The sequence below is a fragment of the Staurois parvus genome, unplaced genomic scaffold (genome assembly GCF_062004578.1).
Source record: "Staurois parvus isolate SC_StPar_1 unplaced genomic scaffold, SC_StPar_1.0 ptg000158l, whole genome shotgun sequence".
NCBI lineage: Eukaryota > Metazoa > Chordata > Amphibia > Anura > Ranidae > Staurois > Staurois parvus.
In genome coordinates, this window is record NW_028317954.1 from 285,204 (window position 1) to 312,881 (window position 27,678).

General features: G+C 40.6%; 1 protein-coding gene across 2 annotated transcripts in view; it reads left to right on the top strand.

Annotated features, from left to right (window-relative positions):
* The window catches only part of USP30 (ubiquitin specific peptidase 30), a 75,514-nt gene that overhangs the window by 21,501 nt on the left and 26,335 nt on the right, over positions 1–27,678 (top strand). For both annotated transcript variants that reach the window (XM_089675759.1, XM_089675760.1), the window contains exons 5-10: positions 2,548–2,646; positions 7,904–7,946; positions 11,443–11,537; positions 11,660–11,719; positions 13,371–13,457; positions 13,955–14,035. In XM_089675759.1, the coding sequence (XP_089531885.1) occupies positions 2,548–2,646; positions 7,904–7,946; positions 11,443–11,537; positions 11,660–11,719; positions 13,371–13,457; positions 13,955–14,035 (465 nt within the window). The remainder of the gene's footprint in view (positions 1–2,547; positions 2,647–7,903; positions 7,947–11,442; positions 11,538–11,659; positions 11,720–13,370; positions 13,458–13,954; positions 14,036–27,678) is intronic.

Sequence of the window (27,678 nt, forward strand, 5' to 3'; positions counted from 1 at the left end):
AACCAATCAGCTTCTAACCTCAGCTTGTTCAATGAGGCTTTGGCAATGAAACCTGGAAGCTGATTGGTTTCTATGCAGAAGGGAGTCTGATTTTGGACTCTCCAGCTTTAGTAAATAAACCCCATGGTGTCCTGGGGTATTTCCTCCCAGATCTGGGCCAGGGCATCATTGAGCTCCTGGGACAGTCTGAGGTGCAACCTGGCTGCGTTGGTTGGACCGCAACATGATATCCCAGAGGTGTTCTATTGCATTAGGTCAGGCGAGCATTGGGCCATTCAATGGTATCAATTCCTTCATCCTCCAGGAACTGCCTGCATACTCACACCACGTGAGACCGGGCATTGTCATGCACCAGGAGGAACCCAGGACCTACTGCACCAGCGTACGGTCTGACAATGGGCCCAAGGATTTCACCCCGTTATCTGTTGGCAGTCAGGGTGCAATTGTCTAGCCCAGGCATCACTAAATGGCTGACCACGGTCCGTATGCGGACCTAGCCACTGTTGTATGCTGTCCGCTCTGCTGTTATAACAGCAGCAGGGGATGGGGGGGGGAAGAAGCGGCTCTGTTCAATGATGGGCTGTGCATCCCACACCTGATCCAGAAATGCTCCACCTCCTGCTCTCCGCTCTAAGGTAGGAGAGTGAAGGGGGGCCAGGGACACTACTCTGGCTTTGTGTGATGTAAAGGGGAGGGGGGGGCACAATGTGAAGAGGGGCAGTGCTGTGTGCATGTAGTGGTGGGGGTGATGTAAAGGGGGCAGTATTGTGGGGGGATGTGAAGGGGGCACAGTTCTGCTGGGGGTTATGTGAAGGGGAAGAGGACAGTAGAGTGGGGTACAAATGTGAAGGGGGCAGAGGACAGAAGTATGGGGTGGGGGTGATGATTTGAAGGGGGGTTGAGGACTTCTGAAAATAATGGGTGTGTATTGTAAAGGGGTGGGTGGGGGTGATGTACAGGGGGCCTGAGAACACTACTGTGAAGGTGAAACTGACATGAAGTGGGGGACTGTGACGTGTACGGGGGGGGCTGAGGACACTGAAGTAGAAGGATTGTAATATACAGTAGGAGAGGCCTGAAAAAAAATGCGATCTCTGTTGATAGAAAATTTTACTGGTCAGACCTCCATGAATTTTAATTCTGTACCCCTGGTCTAGCTTGTAGAGGTCTGTGCGTCCCTCCATGGATATGCCTCCCCAGACCATCACTGATCCATCACCAAAACGGTCATGCTGAACGATTTTACAGGCAGCATAGCGTTCTCCATGGCTTCTCCAGACCCTTTCATGTCTGTCACATGTGCTCAGGGTGAACCTGCTCTCATCTGTGAAAAGCACAGGGTGCCAGTGGCAGACCTGCCAATTCTCGTGTTCAATGGCAAATGCCAATCGAGCTTTATGGTGCCGGGCAGTGAGCACAGGACCCACTAGAGGACGTCGGGCCCTCAGGCCACCCTCATGAAGTTTTGTTTCTGATTGTTTGGTCAGAGTCATTTACACCAGTGGCCTGCTGGAGGTCATTTTGTAGGGCTCAGGCAGTGCTCATCATGTTCCTCCTTGCACAAAGGAGCAGATACTGGTCCTGCTGATGGGTTAAGGACCTTCTACATCCCTATCTGTCTCCTGGAATCCCCTCCATGTTCTGGAGACTGTGCTGGGAGATGCAGCAAACCTTCTGGTAATGGCACATATTGATGTGCCATCCTGGAGGAGTTGGACTGCCTGTGCAACCTCTGTAAGGTCCAGGTATCGTCTCCATGCTACCAGTAGTGACACTGACCCTATCCAAATGCAAAACTAGTGAAAAACAGAAAGGATGAGTAGGGAAAAAAAGGTCAGTGGCCTCCACCTGTAAAAACGATCCTGTTCGTTGTCTTATTGTTGCACATCTAGTGTACCTGTTGTTAATTTCTTTAACACCAAAGCAGCTGAAACTGATTAACAACCCCCTCTTCTACTTAACTGACCAGCTCAATATCCCAGGAGTTTAATTGACTTGATGCTATACTCTGATTAAAAAGTGTTCCTTTCATTTTTTTGAGCTGTGTCTATATGTTATATAAATACTTTTATCCCAAAAGGGAAAAAAACTGTTGCTGTAAATGTTTATAAAGGTGTTAGCCTGAGTTCATTTTCAATTTCTTGATGTATCTAAATCTGCTAGTACATCTAAGAAGCAAGATTAACAATGCTGCTGTCCAGTGGCGCCGCTGTGCTCCTTCATCCAGAGTGGGGGCACTGTAGTACAAGAGGTGTGTTACTGGCCAAATTAGCAGGTGAAAACAGAGGGGAAAAAGCTTAAAAATTTAAAATTAATGCAACCACCACATCTAATGATTGGTAAACTGAAATATATTATATTTTAGTTTTGGGTTTAATACTGCTTTACCAGCACCCTTGCAAATTAACATAAATTCATCCTAATAACTTCCTTTGCAGTGTTTAGTTCCATCTGTTATTACAGATGTCCTTTGAAAAAGAATGCTTTTGTCTTTGATAAAAGGCCCAAAACTGTGCTTTAATAACTTTGTGCTCTTTGTTTACACAGGATGCACATGAATTATTTCATGTGTTGACCTCATCATTAGAAGAAGAGAGAGATGGTCACCCCCATGTAACACACCTCTTTGACATCCATGCTTTGGAGGTATTCAGATTTAAATGATTTGTTGTACTATTTATATACAAATCTGTTGTGTGGCACACCATGTTCTGTAAGGGAAAAAACCTCCTGCGCTCAGACCTGATAACCCTATATCAGCTGCTGACACCTGCACCTTATTACCTAAAGTGAAAAACCAAAAAATACAAAACAATTGGTGTAGCACTCTCTAACACAAACCGTGATTAAAATCTCCAACGGAGAATTATAATGTGCCAAATGGTGAAACAAACAGTGTAAACAAATAACTCAAAATGGTTAAATACTAAATAATAACACAAAAATTGATGACCACAATACAATGTTAAATATATGAAAATAGGGTGTGCAGCGCTATACAAATAAAACACACTATCTAAAGTATGGCAAAATATGACAGAAATGGAAAAGTCCTATAAACTGAATGTTAAACAGTCCAAGGTGGTAAAATATCAGTCCAAAAGGTATACTCCAGTGATGGAGTATAAATAACTTCAATCCAAATGGGTATATTCCAGCATCCTAACATGAAGGTGTAGAAAAATTGCCCACTCACCGGAAGTGCAATTTAATGTGCACATAGAAATTCCATGAAGCCGGAGGTCCCATGAAGGAATAGCTTGATGATAAAGGTGCCCTCTGGTGGTAGATGGGGTGACGGCTGCCAGAGAAGTTGATCTGGACCAATATCCCAAATTGTCCTGCTTGGGTGGACTCCTAGAATGCTGGGCTGAGATGTGGAGGCTCAGTGCCAGGTGATAGAGATGAAAACGCTCATGGTGTAGTATTATAAAAAGTATTTAATGAGTATATATCATAATGATAAAACAGTAAAACGTACAGGGTTAGAGTACCAGTATAGGTATAGTGTAAACGAGCTCTTTAAATGCACTGACCAGTGAATACAAATGATGGCCACCGGACCTCCTGATCCGGTGGCGTAACGTCAAGGCGTGCAGAGGCTCCTCCTAGACGCGCTTCGTGTAATAACACGTCTCCTGTAGGGGTGATGCCATGCATGCCTGACGTCTCCTTACTGCTATTTATAAGCTAAAATTGCGCCAAAAAGTGTCCTGGCGCCGTTCTGCCGTTTTTCGGCCTATTGCGCATGCGCGGGCGCCATTTTGCCGGCTATTTGGCCTCATGCGCATGCGCGGGCGCCATGTTATCGGTGATATTGAAAACGTCTAAAAATGGTCGGCGCGCGGTACACTGCGCATGCGCGAGAGTTCCGGCGGCCATTTTATTGGTTTGAAAGCATGCTGCCGACATTCAACTGCGCATGCGCGAGCCGAACGATCGCAGCTAATGCCAATAGAACAGTCTAGGTGGTATCATACTGAGCTGATGGCCAGTATATATCACACCTAGCAAATGGACAATGACTGTGGTGGTGGATACAAACGGTTACAATATAAAAATATGGAAGTATATAAAAAATATGAAAGTATAAAAAATATGCATATAGAGATGTGCATATAAAAAAGGAGGGGAAGCCTATGCTTTAATTAAAAAAGTGGTCGCCATTTTATTAGGGATATGAGATAAACCCGGGCAATTAGCAGGCATGAGGTCTCCCCACACTTAAATAGACAAATATGTGGATGGAAAGACTATATCCTGCTGAAGATCAGTAGATACTTAGCGTATTGTTTTAAAAGATATTGGCTTAATAAAAATATATAATATAATCCCCAGTAATAATAATAATGTATTGAATAGTTATAATACTCAATGAATCATATAAACAATCATATAAAAAATATAAAAAATATATATCACACATAATAATAGTAAATGGATATTACCATAATCAAATTCTTTAAATGCTGAATAAATCATGTAGACATAATGACCTAAAAGAGTATTGTTATGATCACATAGTAAAACACTAGATGAATCATGTAGACATCCATCTAGTATGCATCCCTTTCGCCCAGATTGGGTCGTTACTACATATGTGCGTGCAGTGTGTCAGAAAAAAGACCTTTCTCATAGTGCAGGGTATATACAATATGCCAGATCAGCTATTATCTATATAACAGTTGATGTCCACTTCAACATTATGTCCTAAAGGGACCATGGATTTCATTTCGAAAATCCATTTAGTTTCTAGACGTGAGACTTGTCTTGATTTATTAATGCCACGCCAGTGATGTTGTGCAATATCAATCCCCATAAATTTAAGGGAAGAGGGATCTTTATGATGAAATTCCCTATAATGTTTTGAAAGTGAGTGCTCGCGGAACCCTCTTTTAATATTATATACATGGTCGCGGAATCGGTCACGCAGCCTTCTGGTCGTCCTGCCAATATACTGTTTCCGGCAAGGACATTCCAGAAGATATACCGCGTACCGGGTGTTACAAGAAATAAAGTTGGAGATGGTATAATTTTTGCCTGTTGTAGTCGAGGTGAATGATTCCACTTTCTTTTTTGACATTCTACTATGTTGACAGATCTGACACTTTCTGCACGGAAAAAAACCTTTCAGGTTACTAAATAAGCTCGGACGAGGTGGGGGGTTAGTTATGTTGGGTGCAATCGTATTGCGTAAAGATGGTACTCTCCTGAAAACAACTTCTGGATTGGTAGGTAAGGCCCCAGCAAGGATGGGATCCGCTCTGAGCACTTCCCAATTTTTCTTCATTATATAGCGTATAGTTTTATGTTGAATAGAATATGGAGTAATGAACGGGCAGAACATACTCTTTTTTAAGGTAGGTGGTCCTGAGAGCATGTCCTGTCTGTTCATGCGGGCAACATTATCAATCTCTGCATCTAAAGTGTCTGCCGTATAGCCCTTATCCAGAAACCTCTGCCTTAAAATTTGTGCTTTGTTTTGATAAGTATCAATTTCAGTGCAGTTACGCCTAATTCTCATAAATTGGCTCCTAGGAATACCTGTCAGCCAGCGTGGATGGTGGCAGCTGTCAGTAGGGATGTATCCATTCCTATCCGATGGTTTAAAGTACGCTTCGGTGATACAGTAACCTCCCTTGTTAATAATGGAAATGTCTAGGAAATTAACTCTGTCTGTACTGTATTCGTAAGTGAGATGGATATTCAAATTATTGTTGTTCATCGTGCCAAAGAAGTTTACCAGGGCAGTTTCTTCTCCCTGCCATAATAGGAGAATATCGTCTATATACCTCTTATAGAAGAGCAATTCTGGCCATTCCATGGAATAGATGTTATCTTCCTCCCACCTGGCCATAAACAGGTTGGCCAGGCTAGGGGCAAACTTGGCCCCCATTGCGACGCCTCTGGTTTGTAGATAAAAAGTATTATTAAACCAGAAGTAGTTATTACTCATTGCAAAATTTAATAGGTCAAGAATGAATGTTTTATGGGTTATAGAGATATTCTCTGCTAGACCCAGGTAGTAATCTGCTGCCATCATACCGTCATTATGATTGATGTTACTATATAACGAAGTTACGTCAGCGGTAACAAGGAATGTTATAAGATCGGGGTCCCAATTAAGTGTACTAATTTCGTTTAATATCTGTTTGGTATCTTTGATGTAAGAAGGGGTGGATGAAACCAAAGGTTGTAGAAAGTAGTCGATGTACTCACCAACTTTAGAACATAGCGAGCCAATTCCGCTGATTATTGGTCTACCCGGAGGATGTATGGGGTCTTTATGTACTTTAGGGAGGTAGTAAAAAACTGGAAGTCTTGGTGCCTTAGGGCATAAATAATCTCTTTCTTTATTATTAATGACATGATGGTCAAATCCCAGTTTAATTAGGCTCTTCAGAGACTTTTTGTATGCGATGAGCGGATTTTTTGGGAGTGTGGTGTAAGTGTCCTTGTCCCCAAGGATTTTTAAGGCCTCAGTGATATAATCTGTTTTCTTTAAAACCACTACGCCTCCCCCTTTGTCAGCGGGCCGAATAACGAGATCTTTGTTATTTAGTAGAGATTTGAGGCCTATATCAAGATCCTTAGGGTTGCGTGGTTGTTTTATTCTGATCGCTTCAACATCCTTGATAACTAGTTCAAATCTCTACTAAATAACAAAGATCTCGTTATTCGGCCCGCTGACAAAGGGGGAGGCTGGAGTCAGTGCATCAAGAGCCACCACACACAGACGGATCCTGGACATGGGTTTCAAATGTGTATTCCTCTTGTCAAGCCGCTCCTGAACAACAAACAACGTCAGAAGCGTCTTACCTGGGCTAAAGAAAAACAGACCTGGTCTGTTGCTCAGTGGTCCAAAGTCCTCTTTTCTGATGAGAGCAACTTTTGCATCTCATTTGGAAACCAAGGACCCAGAGTATGGAGGAAGAATGGAGAGGCACACACTGCAAGATGCATGACGTCCAGTGTGAAGTTTCCACAGTCTGTGTTGATTTGGGGAGCCATGTCATCTGCTGGTGTTGGTCCACTGTGCTTCATTATGTCCAGGGTCAATGCAGCCGTCTACCAGGAGATTTTGGAGCACTTCATGCTTCCTTTCGCAGACAAGCTTTATAGGGATGCTGACTTCATTTTCCAGCAGGACTTGGCACCTGCCCACACTGCCAAAAGCACCAAAACCTGGTTCAATGACCATGGGATTACTGTGCTTGATTGGCCAGCAAACTCACCTGACCTGAACCCCATAGAGAATCTATGGGGCATTGCCAAGAGAAAGATGAGACATGAGACCGAACAATGCAGAAGAGCTGAAGGCCGCTATTGAAGCATCCTGGTCTTCCATAACACCTCAGCAGTGCCACAGGCTGATAACTTCCATGCCACGCCGCATTGAGGCAGTAATTGCTGCAAAAGGGGCCCAAACCAAGTACTGAGTACATATGCATGCTTATACTTTTCAGAGGTCCGATATTGTTCTATGTACAATCCTTGTTTTATTGATTGCATGTAATATTCTAATTTTTCGAGGTGTGTGTGTGTGTATGATTTATTTCTATTATATTCACTATGTTTTGACTTTTTATTTGTATTTTGATATGTGTGGACACGGAGCACTATTTTGTCACTTTTTGTGTAGATTATATCTCCCAGCGTTGGGGGCACAGACGTTTTTTCACTACATACTAAACATTGTGTTGTGGACACCATGTTCTGCTGTCTCGTTTAAGTATGATTAACTGATTTCAACAAAGCACAAAAACAAATATAGATATATATATCTATATATCTATATATATTTTTATAATTAACAATTTTTATTGAATTTTTCAAATAATAAAGCATTTTTATGGTCATAATTTAACTTGTATAGAAATGTTCAAGAATACTTTCATTTCAGGTCACCCCAGTTTGTGAACAACAGATTCACTGCAGAACCCAAGGTGGGTAATGCTCAGTCTAGGAATTCTTTTGTTTATTACATATCAGCTGAAATGATGTGGCAACTGAAGTAGGGCAGTCTGTCAAAAGGTGGTTATTTATGTTTAGGTATTTCAGTGAGAATAAAGGGAGGTAAAGTCAGGCGGGATTGTTGCAGCATGCTGCACAACCTGGCTGCAGTGTACCATGTAATGTATGAAAGTTTACCACTTGCAAACCGCCCGCTCACAATGTACTGCGGATGGGCAGCCCACACAGGCAAAGTCACATACCCATAGGTTGTTGTCTGCTTCCGGGTTTGGGGCGCGCGCGCGCATGTACACAGCAGGAGCCTGTCAGCAAGTCTCGGCCAATGATTCACAGCCAAGATCTGCTGATCGGCTGTCTACAATCACAGCCCAGAGCTCTGTGTTGTCATTTCTGTTTTTCTCATCCTTGAAAAGCAGGACCTGCGGGGGACCCGAGAAAAGGAGGATCTGGGCTGCTCTGTGCAATACCACTGTGCACAGCAGGTAAGTATAGACATGTTTGTTATTTTTTTTTCCTTTAAATAAGCCTTTAGAATCACTTTAGCCCCTTTTGATCGCCCTAGATGTTAACCCCTTCCAGGCTAGTGTCAATAGTACATTGGCCATGTATAGTATTATCACTGATCACTGTATTAATGTCACTGGTGATGTCTGTGGCAGTTAGTCAGTTCCTCCCAACATCAATTAGTGTCAGATCGCCTGTCGCATTATTGCAGTCCCAATATAAGTCGATTTATCACCACCATTAGTAGTATAGAAAAAAAAAAATCCAATATATATACCATAGTTTGTAGGCACTTTCACGCAAACCAATAAATGTACACTTATTGGGATTGCTTTTATCAAAGACATGTAGCAGAATGCATTTTGGCCAAAATTTATGAAGACATTTGATTCACGTCTTTCTTTTTTTATTGGATAAGATTTGTAGCAGAAAGTAAAAAATATAGTATTTTTTTTTTTCCAATATTTACGGTCTTTTTTCGTTTATAATGCAAAACATAAAAAAATCCAGTGGTGATCAAATACCACCAAAAGAAAGCTCTATTTGTATGAAAAAATTATATAATTTTTGTTTCGGTACAGTGTTGCATGACTGCACAAATACCAGTTAAAGTAGCACAGTACTAAATAGAAAAAAATGGCCTGGTCATGAAGGGGGTAAAATATTCCGGAGCTTAGTGGTTAAAGATATTCTGACTATGCCATACAAAGTACACACAATTGAAAGTTTTTGATTCACGTATTTTTGACAATAAATGATCAGTTACATTTAGTTACAGAAGTGGCAGCTTCAGAATCGTTCCAGTCCAGTTCAAAGCAAGGTCCATTACCTGCAGCCATCTCTTGTGTTGTACAGTTGTGACCAAAATTATTCAACCCCCACTGAAATTGAGTGTTTTGGCCAGTTTGACATTGCTTTTGATCATTCAGTCATCTTGCTTACATTTACATTAAAGAGGCACTTGTAGGTCAGACAAATATAACATAACAGTTATAATGAAATAACCACAAATGTCTTTTCTGTGCTCACAGCATTATCAGTTTTATTCAACCCCCAAGTGACATTCAATCTTAGTACTTAGTACAGCATCCTTTTACAGTTATAACAGCTTTTAAACGTGAAGCATAGCTTGACACAAGTGTCTTGCAGCGATCTACGGGTATCTTCGCCCATTCTTCATGGGCAAAGGCCTCCAGTTCAGTCACATTCTTAGGCTTGCGCACTGCAACTGCTTTCTTTAAGTCCCACCAGAGGTTCTCAATCGGATTTAAGTCTGGTGACTGCGATGGCCACTCCAAAATGTTCCAGCCTTTCCTCTGCAACCATGCTCTAGTGGACTTGGAGGTATGCTTGGGATCATTGTCCTGTTGAAAGGTCCAACGTCTCCCAAGCCTCAGGTGTGTGACGGACTGCATCACGTTTCCATCCAATATCTCCTGGTACTGAAGAGAATTCATGGTACCTTGCACACGCTGAAGCTTCCCTGTACCTGCAGAAGCAAAACAGCCCCAAAGCATGATTGACCCTCCACCATGCTTCACAGTAGGCAAGGTGTTCTTTTCATCATAGGCCTTGTTCTTCCTCCTCCAAACATAGCGTTGATCCATGGGCCCAAACAGTTCTAATTTTGTTTCATCAGTCCACAGAACACTATCCCACAACTTTTGTGGTTTGTCCACATGGCTTTTGGCATACTGCAGTCGACTCTTCTTATTCTTTGGAGACAGCAAGGGGGTACGCCTGGGAGTTCTGGCACGGAGGCCTTCATTACGCAGTGTGCGTCTTATTGTCTGGGCTGAAACTTCTGTACCCACATCTGACAAATCTTTTCTCAGTTCCTCAGCAGTCACACGGGGACTTCTCTCCACTCTACGCTTCAGGTAGCGCACAGCAGTCGAAGTCAGCATCTTCTTTCTGCCACGACCAGGTAGCGTTTCAACAGTGCCCTTTGCCTTGAATTTGCGAATGATGCTTCCTAAGGTGTCTCTTGGTATGTTTAACATCTTTGCAATCTTCTTATAGCCATTGCCCTTCCTGTGAAGAGAAATCACCTCTTCTCTTGTCTTCCTGGACCATTCTCTTGCCTTCACCATGTTTGTAACCACACCAGTAAATGTCTAGAAGGAGCTGAGTATCACAGTCATTTTAAAGCTGCCTAATTGGTGCTTATTATGCTTGATTGCTGCTCGGTGACATCCACAGGTGTTTTCAATACCTGATGGAAAGCACCTGTATGAACCTCTGTTCTTCAGAGTGGTAGTCTTTAAGGGGTTGAATAATTGTGGCAATGAAGAAACCACATAAGAACCATTTACTACTGTATTACATAAACAATTGATGTCATTTTAGTTGCATTTGGGTAGTTACAACGTCCTTGTAGGATTTGATTCTGAATACAATTCCAAATGTACACTATAGTCCCTAAACCCCTTTACAGCATTGGGGGTTGAATAATTTTGGTCACAACTGTATGTTTGTGAGATCAAAAGTCAATTACATCATCTTCAACCTTACTTAGAACAACACTGTCTTTTCTTTTACAAAGCTGAAAGCAAATAGTCATTAATCTGTAACCACAACATGCATTTCCAAATGTGGAAATATTCCAAAAGCTGAATAATGCGCTGTTACTGTCTGCTGCTTACTATCACTGAATGTGTCTCTGTGTCCAGCTAAAACAGTTGCTCTGTGAATTCTGTTGCTGTTGTTTTGCATTTATAAATTAGTTAACAGTGCCCACATAGTGCAGTTTATTTTTCAACAAGTTCAAAATATGTCTCTGTGTAATCACTGTTCATGGTTTCAAGAACTCCTTTTTGCCCTGGGGAAGACCTACAAGGCCTGCAAATTGCACTCTATTCCTGATTTTGGATCATCGCCTATATAGACTTGGTCATCCTAACTTTGCTCACTAAAACTTTTCTATCAGACTGGGAAAAGTTGTAAGATTTTATTCTCTTCTAGGCATGATAAACCCTATCCCTAGACATTGGAAAACTCACCACCCTTTCCATGGAAGATTGACTAGTAACATGGTTTGCAAGAACTGTCAGAATCAGGTAAGAATGTGTCTTTTTAAAAATCCCATACAATCATTCTATTTAGATTAACCTTTGTCAGTGGCATTATAACTTTTTTTAGATCAAATAGCTTTTCATGTAAATTCTAATTTTTCATGTAGAGTCCTATGCGATATGACACCTTTGACAGTCTGTCGTTGAGTATACCTTCTGGTGCATGGGTAGGTATTCTGCTATACTTCTTTTACGCAAACTATAATGGTTTGGGGTAATTTTTATCAAGTTGGCCTTTTTCAAAGCATCTTCTACAACAGTGGACAGTCCTTACTGATAAACAGAGCTGATGTGGTAATGTCAGTGCCTCATTCTACTGTGAGCGCAGAAATCTGTTGTGGATCTATGACATCCTGCGCTAACTGTATGTCCTCAGTCTTCAGGTTTAAATAATTCAGGGTGTCATTCAACCTGAAAGACTGAGGACATCTAGGGGCAGGAATTAATTACCAAGGGGAACAGTGCCAGAGAGAGGAGGTGAGTTTTTTTTTTTTAGAAGAGAAGCAAAGAATGAGTAACTCTGGCGCACAGGTATAAAGTAGTGTAAGGGTGAAAAGGATAAAAATTATAAAGTAGAAGATGAGAATGGAAATATTGGCATACAAGTACTTTAAAACAGGGTATGTAAATGCATGGGTGTACAATAAGTCCTTATAAGAGACTCTCAGGCAATCTGCCTGGAAACTTTTTAGAACAAAAAGATGGCAGCCATCCTCGGAGCAAGCCAGCTCTGCATGCAGAGACAGAAGAAAAGAGACAGGAGGCACCCATCTGAGTGTAGTAATAACACTATATTGAATAGCAAATTAAGCGTTTGTGCAGGAAGGAGCCTAGTAACCAGCCTGAAACCTGGTTCCAGGCTTGTTACTAGGCTCCTTTCTGCACAAATGCCACTGGATCGGCTCTACAACACCACCACTCTGTAGGATTGACCACTACAGTGTCTCTTACCATCTCCATCAGCCCAGCTGCTAGTGCACTAACCATTGGTGGCGCCTGCAGAACGTTTTAAGGAAAGGTCATCTCTCATATACACAGATGAGCTTGTTTTATTATTTCCTTTGTGAGCGTTTTTAATCCTTTGCGACTCAATACAGTGTTATTACTACACTCCGATGGGCGCCTCCTGTCTCTTTTCTTTTAAAAGAGAAGCTATAATGGTTTAGGATTAATTTGAAGCGGGGTTCCACCTGAAAAAAAAATAGCAGCTACAAAAATTGTAGCTGCTGACTCTTATAATACAGCCACTTACCTGTCCCTCGGTCCAGCGGTGTCCTCATCACCGCTGGTTTCGCTGGCCGTCTTCTCTCCCGGAATCTTCAGTGTGGGCACCCAGCGGTGACAGCTTGCAGCTGGGTGCCCACTGCGCATGCGTGAGAAGCGCTGCACTTTTTGAACGGAGCAGTCTTCTGGGACCTGTCACCTTCCAGAAGACTATGGAGAGGGAAGACAACTTCCACTTCCAATCGCCTAGGCGATCACAGTGGAACTGGGACCAGGTACCTGTCAAATACGGATACCCCCCCAAGGCTTAAAGCGGAACTTCCCCTTTTGGGTGGAGCTTCGCTTTAATTTTATCCTTTATATCCGTGTAATCATTTACAAATGAATATTCAGTTCAGTGTTGACACAAGACTCTGGGGAAACAACAGAAGTTGTTTCAGACTTTCTGTCTCTGATTGAAAATATATAGGGGCTGACTAAAGGAAGAGGGAGGGAAGGAGATGTGTTTTGCTATAGTGGTGTTGATGAACAAGCGTATTTGCTTTATGTTTTAAAAAAATCTGTTTTTAATTTTTTTTTTTAAAATTTTACCAGAGTCGTGCGATAACACTTGACCACTGCCTACAACACTTCATATCCACAGAGAGTGTTAAGGATGTTGTTTGTGAAAATTGTACCAAAGTAAGTTGTACACTGTATAAATCCAAATGTGTACTATATGGGTACTTATGTTCACAAGAGTTGCAGTGCATAGATATTTTTTCCATGGTTGTACAAAATATTGACGTGTTACAGGTATGTATGTTGATCTTTAATATAGGAAACATGCATAAAATGAGAAATCCCTTTTTGTTATCAAAAAGGAGAGCTTTTTCAGTGCCAATATAAAAATTTTTGGGATATGGTGGTTTTTAACAGTAAAATATATAAATAAGGCATAATCCTTCCCTTTTTTTTTTTTTTTTTTCCCAGGATAAAAAGCATGACAGAAAGTCCAAGATCTCTGTACCTGTGTGGTGCTTTGCAGTCTTGGATAAAAGTTTTTTTAATGGGAAAAATAGGAAAATAGAATACTGTTTCTTTTGAATTCGTGTTTGTCATATACTGGAAAATGCTTATTCCAGTTGGATATAGCTAAACTGTAATGTAAATCTTATGTTTTATTTACTTTATTACAGTTACAAGCTCAGGAAAGGACAAATGGGCAGCTAGCAGAAGATCAGAAAACTACTTTTGTTAAACAGTTGAAATTGGGAAAGGTGAGCAACCAAAATCAGTTGGATTGGGATGTCTCCCATGGACTGAAAACCTGTATTAGACTGGAAATCAGCAAGTTAGGAGGAAATGTGCACCTATCAGCCATAACATTATGACCCCCCGCCATAACCTGTTGAGGCATGGTCTAACCTGGAACTCTGAAGGTTTGCTGTGGTATCTGACACCAAGGGGTCCTCAAACTTTTTAAACAGGGGCCAGTTCATTGACCTTCACATTATTGGGGGGCCGGACTGTAGTTTGAAAAAAATATAAACAAATTCCTATGCACACCGCATATATCTTATTTGTAGTGCAAAAAAACCTGGAAAATACAATATTTAAAATGTACTGTAACGTACTTGACACCACAATGCACTGTACACCAAAATGCACTGTACACTTTAACACACTGGAGACTAAAAAGCACTTGACACTGTAACGTACTGGACATCAAAATGCACTGTGCACTGTAACGCACTGGACACTGCAATGCACTGCACATTGGAACGCACTGGACACTGCAGTGCACTGCACATTGGAACGCACTGGACACTGCAATGCACTGCACATTGGAACGCACTGGGCACTGCAATGCACTGCACATTGGAACGCACTGGGCACTGCAATGCACTGCACATTGGAACGCACTGGGCACTGCAATGCACTGCACATTGGAACGCACTGGACACTGCAATGCACTGGACATTGGAACGCACTGGACACTGCAATGCACTGGACATTGGAACGCACTGGACACTGCAATGCACTGCACATTGGACCGCACTGGACACTGCAATGCACTGCACATTGGACCGCACTGGACACTGCAATGCACTGCACATTGGAACGCACGGGACACTGCAATGCACTGCACATTGGAACGCACTGGACACTGCAATGCACTGCACATTGGAACGCACTGGACACCACAATGCACTGTACACTGAAATGCACTGGAAATAGCAATGCACTGGACAACACAATGCACTGCAATGCAATGGACACACTGTACACTAACGCACTGGACACCATAATGCACTGTACACTGTAACACACTGCACACCAAAATGCACTGTACAGTGTAATGCACTGTATACTGTAATGCAATGGACACCACAATGCACTGTAATCTGTAACGCACTGGACACCACAATGCACTTTAATCTGTAACGCACTGGACACCGCAATGCACTGTAATCTGTAACGCACTGGACACCGCAATGCACTGTAATCTGTAACGCACTGGACACCGCAATGCACTGTAATCTGTAACACACTGGACACCGCAATGCACTGTAACGCACTTGACACATCAATGCACTGTACTCTGTAACGCACTGGACACCGCAATGCACTGTAACACACTTGACACCTCAAAGCACTGTACACTGTAATGCACTGTATGCTGTAACGCACTGGACACCGCAATGCACTGTACTATGTAACGCACTGGACACCACAATGCACTGTAACGCACCTGACACCACAATGCACTGTACTCTGTAACGCACTGGACACCGCATTGCATTGTAACGCACTGGACACCGTATTGCATTGTAACGCACTGGACACCGTAACACACTGCACACCACAATGTACTGTACTCTGTAACGCACTGGATACCGCAATGCACAGTAACGCACTGTACACTGTAACGCACTGTACACTGTAACGCACTGTACCCTGTAATGCTCTGTACCAGGTGTGCTGCTCTCCTCCTCTCCTGTTGCTCCTCTGGCTGCAGAGAAATCAGCCTGAAGTCACAGCCTAGCTATTTGCCGGTGCCAGTTTTTTTTTTTTTCCTTTCGGGCGGGTAAATAACTTTGGCAGGCCGGTTGCAGCCCGCGGGCCGGAGTTTGAGGACCCCTGCTTTAAGTCCTCTAAGTTGGATTTGGGGCCTTGATAGATATGACTTATTTTTCCAGCACATCCCACAGAAGCTCCAATGAATTGAGATCTGGAGAATTTGGAGGCCAAGTAAACACGTGTTATTCAAACCATTCTTAAATTCAGCAGACCAGGACACCTTCTTCCATTGCTCTGTGGTCCAGTTCTGATGCCCATGTATCCATTGTAGGCGACTTTTGCTGTAGACACGGATCATCATGGGCACCCTGACAGGTCTGTAGCTATGCAACCTTATATGCAACAGACTGTGATGCACTGTGTGTTCTGACACCTTTCTATCGTAACCAACATGAACATTTTCAGCAATTTGAGCTACTGTAGCTCTTCTATTTCATTGGGTCAGCTTTTACTCCCCACGTGTATCAATGAGCCTTGGCCACCCATGACCTTGTCAGTTTGCTAGTTTTCTTTTCTTGGATCACTTTTGGTAGGTCCTAACCTTGGCAGACTGGGAACATCCCACAAAAGCTGCAGTTTTGGAGACTTTCTGACCCAATTGTCAAGCCATTACAATTTGGCCCTTCTCAAATTCACTCAAATCCCGATGCTTGCCCTTTTTGCTGCTTTCAACTTTAGTGACAATATGTTCACTTGCTGCCTAATATATCCCACGGACTTTCAGATGCCATTATAACAAAATAATTCATGTTATTCACTTTATCGGTCAGTGGTCATAATGTTATGGCTGATCTTCTTTGGGTGAAACTAAAATTTCAAGCTTTAATGAGGCAATATACACAGGGAAATACGGGAATCTAAACAGGCCAATTAACTGGTAGATGATAGATTGGTCTACTATATTCAGTCTGTCCTATATAGGTGTGTGTAGACTGTGGTGCCAAAAATGTGAATCAAGGTTACTAAACAGTTTGCCGCATGTTAACGTGCACAAAATAGATAAATGACCAACACCAGAAAATACAACTTATGTCCAATGGATCAATAAGTCCCATTCAGATAATAGTTACTTGAAAAACAAAAGGTAGGTAAACAGGTGCTGGTGCTATTTGTAACATAAACATGTGACCACTTCCAGGTGACTCCACGTAGATGTACACTTATCACAATGGATGGACCTTCTATTAATAGATAGGTCTAACTGCACTTTTTTGATTGGACTAGCTGTGCAATTTGTCAAAACTTAACCATTCACATGTACCACGATGCGATTTCTTACAATGCAATACACCACCACTCAAAAAACAGTATCAGGTTGAAGATTTGTTGCGCAAAGCAGCTGACTTTATTAAACCATATAAAACTTTACACTTACACTGCACTCACATGTACAGTGGGTATAGAAAATAATCGCCCCCTTTAAAATAATCACATTTTGTTGCTTTGCAGCCTGAAACAGTTTTTTTTTTTATCCAGCTGTGTTTATTTACTCAGGGCAACTTATAACATCTAAGTGAAAGATATAACACCAACATGCCAGAAAAAAAATAATTCAAAAGCAGAATCACGAAGTTGGAAAAAACAATCACCCGCTTGTGTCAGTGTTTTGTTGAACCACCTTTTGCTTTAATTGTAGCATTCAGTTTGTTGGGATTTGTCTCTAGTAACTTTGCACATCTAGACTTATAGACTAAATGTGGTGTATAGAGGTGCTCCATCTCTGAGAAATCTGGTGGCACCGAATGTTATTAATCCCCCTCGCAAACTTCAATATTTTCAGAAGTTGAAGGGTTGTTACTAATGGTGCACCGAAATGAAAATTTTTGGACCAAAACCGAACTTTCAGGATGCATTTGGCCGAAAACCAAAACTGAAATGGACAGTTTTTTTTTATATAAAATATATGAGCAGTTTTTGCAGCGCTTTTGCATTAAAAGGAAAAAAAAAAAAAGAAAAAAGAAGGGCTCAAGAAAAATGCATCCCTTTAAATTCAATGACTTCACACTGATCTTTTGTGCTTCCCATTGCAGTGATAAAAAATCCTGCTTGCCACATTTTTGGTGCAAATTTAGTGAGTTAAAAAGAAACAAAAAAAAAAGTGCACCAAAAATGCACCTCCCCATTGAGGCCTGGTTCACACCAATGCATTTTATAGGGCTTTTTGCAGAAGTATATTGGTTCAATAGACTTCATTGGAGACGCTGCAGAAAACACATGTAGTGCATTTTGTGCCACAGTTTCATGCGTTTGCCTCATTTTTTATGCATTTGTATGCACAAACCGCATAAAAAAAAAGGTGTCAACAATGTACGTGCAAAAACGCACTGCAAAACAGACAAAACGCAAACTGCATTGTTGTGAACCAGCCCTCAAATGCATTGAAAATGCAACAAAAACACACCTGTTGCGTTTTTATGCATTTTGCGTTTTTAATCTGCCCGGCAACAAATTGGCCAGAAAAAACAAAATTCAAAAACGCATCTAAAAATGTCAAAAACAAGCGTGCAAAAACGCACTGCAAAACAGACAAAATGCAAACTGCATTAGTGTGAACCAGGCCTGAAATGCATTGAAAACACAAAACGTTTTGCGTTTTTAATCTTCCCAGCCACAAGTTGGCAAAAAAAATTAAAAAACCGGAAAACATCAAAAAACGGGTAAAAATGTGCATGCAAATACGTGTGCAAAAACACAAAAAGCATTGCTAAACGGTAACTGCATTGGTGTGCACCAGGCCTGAAATGCATCGAAAACGCATAAAAAACACACGTGTTGCACTTTTGATGCATTTTGTGTTTATCTGCCCAGCAACAAGTTGGCCAAAAAAACAAAATTGGAAACCGCATCAAAAAATGCATAAAAGACGGGCTTGCAAAAAACGCAAAACATACAAAGCACAAACTGTATTGGTGTGAACCAGGCCTGAAATGCACTGAAACCCCATCAAAAGCACACGTGTTGCATTTTGATGCTATTTTTGAGTCACATGACCTATGAAAAAAGCACCCTAAACGTGGTAAAATCGTGCGTTTTGGGCATCCGTTATCGGCACCTTTTTTCCTATTGGCAAATTGCCGATAACACTATTTTTCAGCTGATACATTTCAGCTGCCAATATTTCGGTTCATCCCTATAGCTAACATCAAATCTGGCTTTCCTGGGAATAGTGTGTCTAAACACTATTCCAATTATCACGGAAAAACCCAGCAGGGACTATGGTCATTGCTATTGATTTAATTTGTACCACATTGGAGGGGGAGTCATGTTGTACAGGGTGTTTCATGTCTAGAAACCAGATGGATTTATGACCTTAAATCTTATATTTCATTCGATTTAAACATTGAATGGGATATCAATAGTTTTATTAACAGTATTTGAAAATATCCTTTTGGGTAAAATATCCCTCTTTGTAATGTAATATATTTATTGTGATCTAGCAGGTGGATAGTTGTTGATAGTAGTTTTTTGTTTTTTATGTTAATATAATTTTTATTCTATTATGCATAATTTGCAAGAATTATGGCATACTGTTTAATGTTTTTTTTTAAATAAACATGTTTTTCTTTGAAGGTTAGTATAAGTATCTTTTTTCATCTACAAGATGGGGCTTCTTTTCAGCCCAGGGTTGGAGGCTGTTAATATCTTTAACCACTAGGTGGAGCTCTCTTAATCTTAGGTGGAGGAGTTAGCAGGCCATGTGTGTGTATATACACAGTGGATATAAAAAGCTTACACACCCTGTTAAAATGTCAGGTTTCTGTGATGTAAACAAAATGAGACAAAGATAAAACTTTTTCCACTTTTAATGTAACCTATAAATGTACATCTCAGTTGAACAACAAACTGAAATCTTTTAGGTGGAGGGAAGTAAAAATAAAAAACTAAAATAATATGGTTGCATAAGTGTGCACACCCTTAAATTGATACTTTGTTGAAGCACCTTTTGATTTTATTCCAGCACTCAGTCTTTTTGGGTATGAGTCTATCAGCATGGCACATCTTGACTTGGCAATATTTGCCCACTCTTCCTTGCAAAAACACTCCAAATCTGTCAGATTGCGAATGCATCTCCTGTGCACAGCCCTCTTCAGATCACCCCACAGATTTTTGATCAGATTCAGGTCTGGGCTGTGGCTGGGCCATTCCAAAACTTTAATCTTCTTCTGGTGAAGCCATTCCTTTGTTGATTTGGATGTATTCTTTGGATTGTTGTCATGCTGAAAGATGAAGTTCCTCTTCATGTTCAGCTTTCTAGCAGAAGCCTGAAGGTTTTGTGCCAATATTGACTGGTATTTGGAACTGTTCATAATTCCCTCTACCTTGACTAAGGCCCCAGTTCCAGCTGAAGAAAAACAGCCCCAAAGCATGATGCTGCCACCACCATGCTTCACTGTGGGTTTTTCAGAGATGTACAATGTTGTTTTAGTGCCAAACCTATCTTTTAGAATTATGGCCAAAAAAATTCAACATTGGTTTCATCAGACCATAACTCATTTTCCCCCATGCTTTTGGGAGATTTCAGATGTGTTTTTGTTTCTTCGTAAGAAAAGGCTTTCGTCTTGCCACTCTAACCCATAGCCTAGACCAGTGGTCGGCAAGCCGCGGCTCGCGAGCCACATGCGGCTCTTTACCCACTCTAATGCGGCTCTTCTGTGTGCCGGGCGCCTGCTCCCCTCCCTCCTCTCGGTCGGCCGCTCCCCTGCCTCCTCTCGGTTGGCTGCCCCAAAAGTCCGCGCGGACCTTTTAATCCGGCCCGCGGATGTGGCTGTCAGGATGTGTGTAGGCGGGGCAGCGTGCCGAACGTGAGGGGAGGGGAGCTAGGCTCCTCTCACAGTCCGCCCTGAAGACCCGAACGGCGCGGGAAGACAGCGAGAGGAAAGGTAAGTGAATTGACACGGGGGACTTGGCTTACTAGAAGGGGGGGGGGGAATAGTACTGTGGGGGATGAAATACTATATGAGGGATGAAATACTATATGGGGGGATGAAATACTATATGAGGGATGAAATACTATATGGGGGGATGAAATACTATATGAGGGATGAAATACTATATGGGGGGATGAAATACTATATGGGGGGATGAAATACTATATGAGGGATGAAATACTATATGAGGGATGAAATACTATACGGGGGATGAAATACTATACGGGGGATGAAATACTATACGGGGGATGAATTACTATATGGGGGATGAATTACTATGGGGGATGAATTACTATATGGGGGATGAATTACTATGGGGGATGAATTACTATGGGGGATGAATTACTATATGGGGGATGAATTACTATGGGGGATGAATTACTATATGGGGGATGAATTACTATATGGGGGATGAATTACTATATGGGGGATGAATTACTATGGGGGATGAATTACTATATGGGGGATGAATTACTATATGGGGGATGAATTACTATAGGGGATGAATTACACTATGGGGGATGAATTACTATATGGGGGATGAATTACTATATGGGAGATGTATTTTCAGTTTTAAAAATGTGGCTCTCAAAATAAATTTCAATCATGGTTTTGGCGAGATTTGGCTCAGTTGAAAAAAAAGGTTGCCCACCACTGGCCTAGACACATGAAGAATACGGGAGATTGTTGTCACATATACCACACAGCCAGTACTTGCCAGATATTCCTGCAGCTCCTTTATTGTAGCTGTAGGCCTCTTGGCAGCCTCCCAGACCAGTTTTCTTCTTGTCTTTTCATCAATTTTGGAGGGATGTCCAGTTCTTGGTAATGTCACTGTTGCGCCATATTTTCTCCACATGATGATGACTCTCCCACTGTGTTCCATGGTATATCTAATGCCTTGAAAATTATTTTGTACCCTTCTCCTGACTGATGCCTTTTAACAGTGAGATCCCTCTGATGCTTTGGAAGCTCTCTATGGACCATAGCTTTTGCTGTAGGATGCGACTAAGAAAATGTCAGGAAAGACCTACCAGAACAGCTGAACTTTATTTGGGGTTAATCAGAGGCGCTTTAAATGATGGCAGGTGTATACTGACTCCTATTTAACATGATTTTGAATGTGATTGCTTAAGTCTGAACCCAGCTACAGCCCCAGTTATAAGAGGGTGTGCATACTTATGCAACCACATTATTTTAGTTTTTTATGTTGACTCCCCTCCTAAAAGATTTCAGTTTATTTTTAATTTAAGTTGTACCATTTATAGGTCACATTAAAGGTGGAAAAAGTTCTGAAATGATTTTTGTCTAATTTTTACATCCCAGAAACCCGACATTTTACAGGGGTGTGTAGACTTTTTATATCCACCTTATCTTGTTGGCATGCTGGTTGTCATACAGCCTGTCTCCCGAAGACGTAGTTTCCAGTGAAACATGTGGGGCATGGTTTAGATGTGACGACATCACACACAGTTGAAGGCGGCACTTTTTATGTAAATATCAGCCTGCTATTATTACTACGATTCCACTTTAAAGTTATGCACTATATGAGCAAACCTGCAATACTTTTACCTTATTGGTTTTATGGAAAGCCTTTTGAGAATGAATAAAGGGCAAGTTTAACATACTACATTATGGAAGTATATACTTTTTTCTTTTGATGCTGATCGTGGCAAGTGAAAATGCGCTGGCTTGCTGACCCTATATAGAGATTTGTAGATGGTGTATTCCCTTAAAGCTATCTTGACCATTTATAATTTTATGGGCCAACATATTTGTAAGATGCCTCTATTGTTGGTGATTCACAGTGGTGGAACCTTTTTTGAATACATAAAATGTGCACTTTCACAGATGGATTATGTATGCTCTTTTTGCACGGATTTTATTTTGTGGAATAATTATAATCACGTAAAACACGTGGGACTTCATTAGCATATGGATTGTGTATGGACTTTATATATCTTATTTATATGTTTGTAGATTTATAATTAATAAGCTTTGCTTTTATTTTTTGATTTGTTTAAATTTTAATTGGTATCATATTTGTATAGTGGCTGCTAGAACACACATTTGATTTTTGAAATATAGTAACTTGGTGCTGCGCTAATAATTAATCCTTTGAAATAAAATAAGCAGAAAAATATCGCAGAGCATATAAATCTCAAAAATAAATATAGAATACACATGAAAATAATATATAACCGTGGAACCCCCAAAGTACTAGAACTAGGGTGTTACCTACATGCACCTTAAATAGGTGACTAATGGATATCAAATTATATATAAAAAGATATATAGAATAGAATACACATGAATGTGCAAAATCATATCTGACAGTGAAACCCCCAAAATATATCTAAGGTGTAACCTAAGTACACCCTAAATCGGTGTTTTATAAGTGACAATCCTTAATAAGTGCCAAATAAGTGATAAAATAAAATCCCACCACTACTGTGCTAAATTGCACAAATGACTAGTGATGTAGAAAATATACTTACTGGTATATTTCGTGCCAAACTGGTAATTGCCAAGATAACTACCTGAATAAACACTTATAGTGCTCATAAGTGAAGAAAAGATTTGAAAAAGTGATTAATCGTGAAAAACCACAAAGCTAGTTTAACCTCCTTAGCGGTGTTCCCGAGTGTAGCTCGGGGTAAAATTTCTATACCAAGAGCGGTAACCCCGAGCTACACTCGGGCTTACCATGCGGCGTTCTCTGGGGTCCCTGCAGCACTTACCTTGTCCTTCGCTCCCGCAATGTGTCCCCTGCAGCGTCCCCGGCCATCTCCTCCGGCCAATGCTGGCATCCGGCTTCTGTGTTCCGGTCCCTGTGACGTCGGAATGTATGGGCGCCGGAACCGGCGGGAAATTTGAATTTTTTAAAAAATTTCATTTTTGCTGTCATTGCTATTTCAATGCATTTCACATACATTTTGTCCCTACTGCTTTGTCCTGTGCCCTGCCTGCATTTTGACTGTTCTTTCTGCCTGGAAACTTAGAAAAGTCCATGGTGTCCAAAAAGCGTCCCTTTACGTCAAAAGCGGTTTTAGAACAGCGATAGTAAATCAGAACCACTTGCAGAATTGAGTGATAATGATTTGTGGGGAAATTCGTCATCAGACACTGAAAACAATTTTGCGACTTTGGTCAGCGATGTGCGAATTTGCCTCTGTATTTCAAATTTCAGTGTTTTTGATTTGATTATATTATTGAATTAAATTTATTATTATTATATTATTATTTTTTATGATTATTTATTAAATTATAATTTATGATTTCGTGTTTCAAATTTTATCATATCCGGAATGTTTAATAGACTCCTGTTCGGACAGATTTCAGTGAGTTATTCCTAAAAATTACAGCCTACAATAAAAAACTACATATTTCCATGCAAAAAAATGGTACCGCTTTCAGCACAAAAAAACGGAAAGAATCATACCGCCAAGGAGGTTAACCACTTGAGCTCCTGAGGATTTACCCCCCTTAATGACTAGGCCTCTTTTTGCTACTCGGCGCTGCACTAATTCAACTGATAATTGTGCGGTCATGCAATGCTGCACCTAAACGAAATTTACGTCCTTTTTTTCACACGAATAGAGCTTTCTTTCGGTGGTATTTGATCACCTGTGCGCTATTTATTTTTCATGCTATAAACAAAAAAAAAAAAATATTTTGAAGAAAAACGATTTTTACTTTCAGCTATAAAAAATATATAGTAAATTCAAAGTTAGTTATAAATTTAGGCCAAAATGTATTCTGCTACATGTTTTTGGTAAAAAAAATTCCAATAAGTGTATATTGATTGCTTTGTGTGAAAGTTATAGCATCTACAAACTATGGTATAGATACTGCAACTTACGTCATTTTTTTGCTATAAAGCGCTGCGCTAGTTTAACGGACAATTGCGCGGTCATGCAATACGGTACATAAATGAAATTTATGTCCTTTTTTAACACAAATAGAGCATTCTTTTGGTGGTATTTGATCACCTGTGCACTTTTTATTTTTGGTGCTATAACCAGAAAAAGTTTTGAAGAAAAAAAATGTAGTTTGAAAAAAACAATATTTTCTCATTTTGGTCATAAAAAATATCTAAAAAAACTAAAATTTCGTCATAAATTTAGGCCAAAATGTATTCTGCTACATGTTTTTGGTTAAAAAATCCCATTAAGTGTATATTGATTGCTTTTTGTGAAAGTTATAGTGTCTACAAACTATGGTATAGATAATGGAATTTACAAAGCTTTTACTTTCTGACTGCCCATCACATTTTTTGAGGTGCTATAATACCAGGATAGTACAAACACCCTCAAATGACCCCTTTTCGGAAATATGACACCCTAAGCTATCTGCTGAGAGGCATATTGAGTCCATGGAAGATTTATTTTTTTTCCACAAGTTTCTGGAAAATGACAAAAACTTTTTTTTTTTTTTTTTTTTACACGAAGTTGTCATTTAAATGATTTATTTCTCGCACAAGCCATGGGTATATGTGGAATTACACCCCAAAATACATTCTGCTACTTCTACTGAGTATGGGGATACCACATGTGTGAGACTTTTTGGAAGCCTAGTCACATACAGGAGCCTGAAATCCACTGACCACTTTGAAAGCCTGAAGGTGCGTAACTTCCTCATTACACTTCCTCACTACCTATCACAGTTTCGAAGGCCCTGACATGCCAGGATAGCCCCAACCCCCCCCAAATGACCCCTTTCTGGAAAGTAGACACCCCAAGGAATTTAAAAAGAGGCATGGTGAGTATTTTGCAGATCTAATTTTTTCTCACAAGGTTTTGAAATATAAAAAAAAAATAGAAAAATATGTTTTTGTTTTTTTTCTTCATTTTCCAAAAACTTGTGGCAACAAATGAGATCTGCAAAATACTTACCGTGCTTTTTTATCAAATTCCTTGGGGCGTCTACTTTCCAAAAAGGGGTAATTTGGGGGGGTTAGGTGCTATCCTGGCATTTCAGGGCCTCCGAAACTGTGATAGGTAGTCTGGAAGTGTAATGAGGAAATAAAGCCCTTTAAAAGCCTGAAGGTGCTTATTGGATTTTTGGGTCCTGTACTTGGCTAGACTGCCAAAAAGTCTCTCACGTGTGGTACCCCCATACTCGGTGGAAGTAGCAAAATTTATCTTGGGGAGTAATTCCACAAATAACCATGGCATGTGTGAGCAGTAAATCATTTAAGTGACAATTTTGTGTAAAAAAAAAGAAAAAAAATTATATTTATTTTTGTCATTTTCCAAAAAGTTGTGGTAAAAAAATAAATTCTTCTATTGATTCAACATTCCTCTCAGCAAATAGTTTGGGGTGACTACTTTCCAAAAAGGGGTCATTTTGGGGGGTGGGGGCGTTTTATGCCCAGCATTAGAAGTTTATGCCACACATCATTCATTCTTCTAATCTTCTAACCACCTGAAGACCAAGCTTTTTTGTTCACATGAAAAAAATCTGTATTTTTTGCTAGGAAATTAATTTAAACCCCCAAACATTATATATTTTTTTAAAGTAGACACCCTAGTGAATAAAATGGTGGGTACTATAAATTTTTATGGCACGTAGTACTCGCGCAGCGATTTTTCAAAAGCAATTTTTTTAAAAAAAATACACTTTTTTTAATGCACAAAAACACAATATATTGGCCAATTGTTTGGTAAAATATAAAAGATAATGGTATGCCGAGTAAATAGATACCAAGCATGACATGCTTTAAAACTGCGCATGCCCCGTTCAATGACAACAAACTGCAAACATTTTTAATATCCATAGGCAGCGCTTTAAAAGCCATCATTTTAGATTTACAGAAGAGGTCTAGTGTTAGAATTACTGCCCTTGATCTGACGTTCACGGCAATACCTCACATGCATGGTGCAACCGCTGTTTACATAACGGCACAGGGTCAGGGCTTGTGCACACAGGTGTGTGCGCATGGGAGGGGCAATTTTATTTTTTTTTTTTGGTTATTTTGATTTTTTTTATTTGTACATTGCACCTTTTTTCATTTTTTTTTTTTTATCACTTAATGCTATAACAGGGAATGCAAATAACCCCTATAACTTCAATGGGCATTGTCATATATTCTTTTTTGAGAAATCTGGGGTCTATCAGACTCTAGATATCTCCTCTGCCCTTACATTATCTAATCAAACCAAAATCGGTGTGATCAGATGCTTTCCCAATTTACAAATGACGCTGTTTATATCCTGCGAAACTGAAGTGATGAAATGCTTGTAGCTTCCAAATTCTTAGAATATAGAGATGATTGGCACCATTCTGGTCTCCAATCAGCTCTATGGTCAGCTGGCAGAAACACCGGCTGCATTCTCAGGTTCCCCTGATGGCACAGGACTGCCCGAGAAGGCCGTGGAAGGCAGTGGGGGAGGGGGGACACCATCTCCTACTGCTTGTAAAAGCAATCTTGCAGCTAATTAGCCACTAGGATTACTTTTACATGAAAGCCTATCACCGGCTGAAAAAAACGATACCAGGATGATGCCTGCAGCTGTAGGCATCATCCTGGTATAACCATTCAAATCCAGTGATGTACCAGTACATCGCTGGCCTTGTTGGTTATATATGCTATGTTCTTTTTTTTTTTTTTTTTTTTTTTTTTTTGTATGCAGCCAGTGGACTGAATGAAATGCGAATGGTCTGGCAAGGTTTGAATTTGGGTTGGCGGCGATAAATTGTTGTGCATATAAACTGCTTTGATCTACAATCAATGCATACAGATATTCTGTGAAAAACAGCTCCAAAAATCAAGGAGGTATGTGAAAGACCAGGATGTACTAGACCGCTGGTACTCGCCAGTTCACCAAAAGGCAGAGCGGCACTAGTACTGGCACTCTACTGCATATGAGAGTCATCAAAATTTACCGTCAAGTGCTAACAGAGATCCG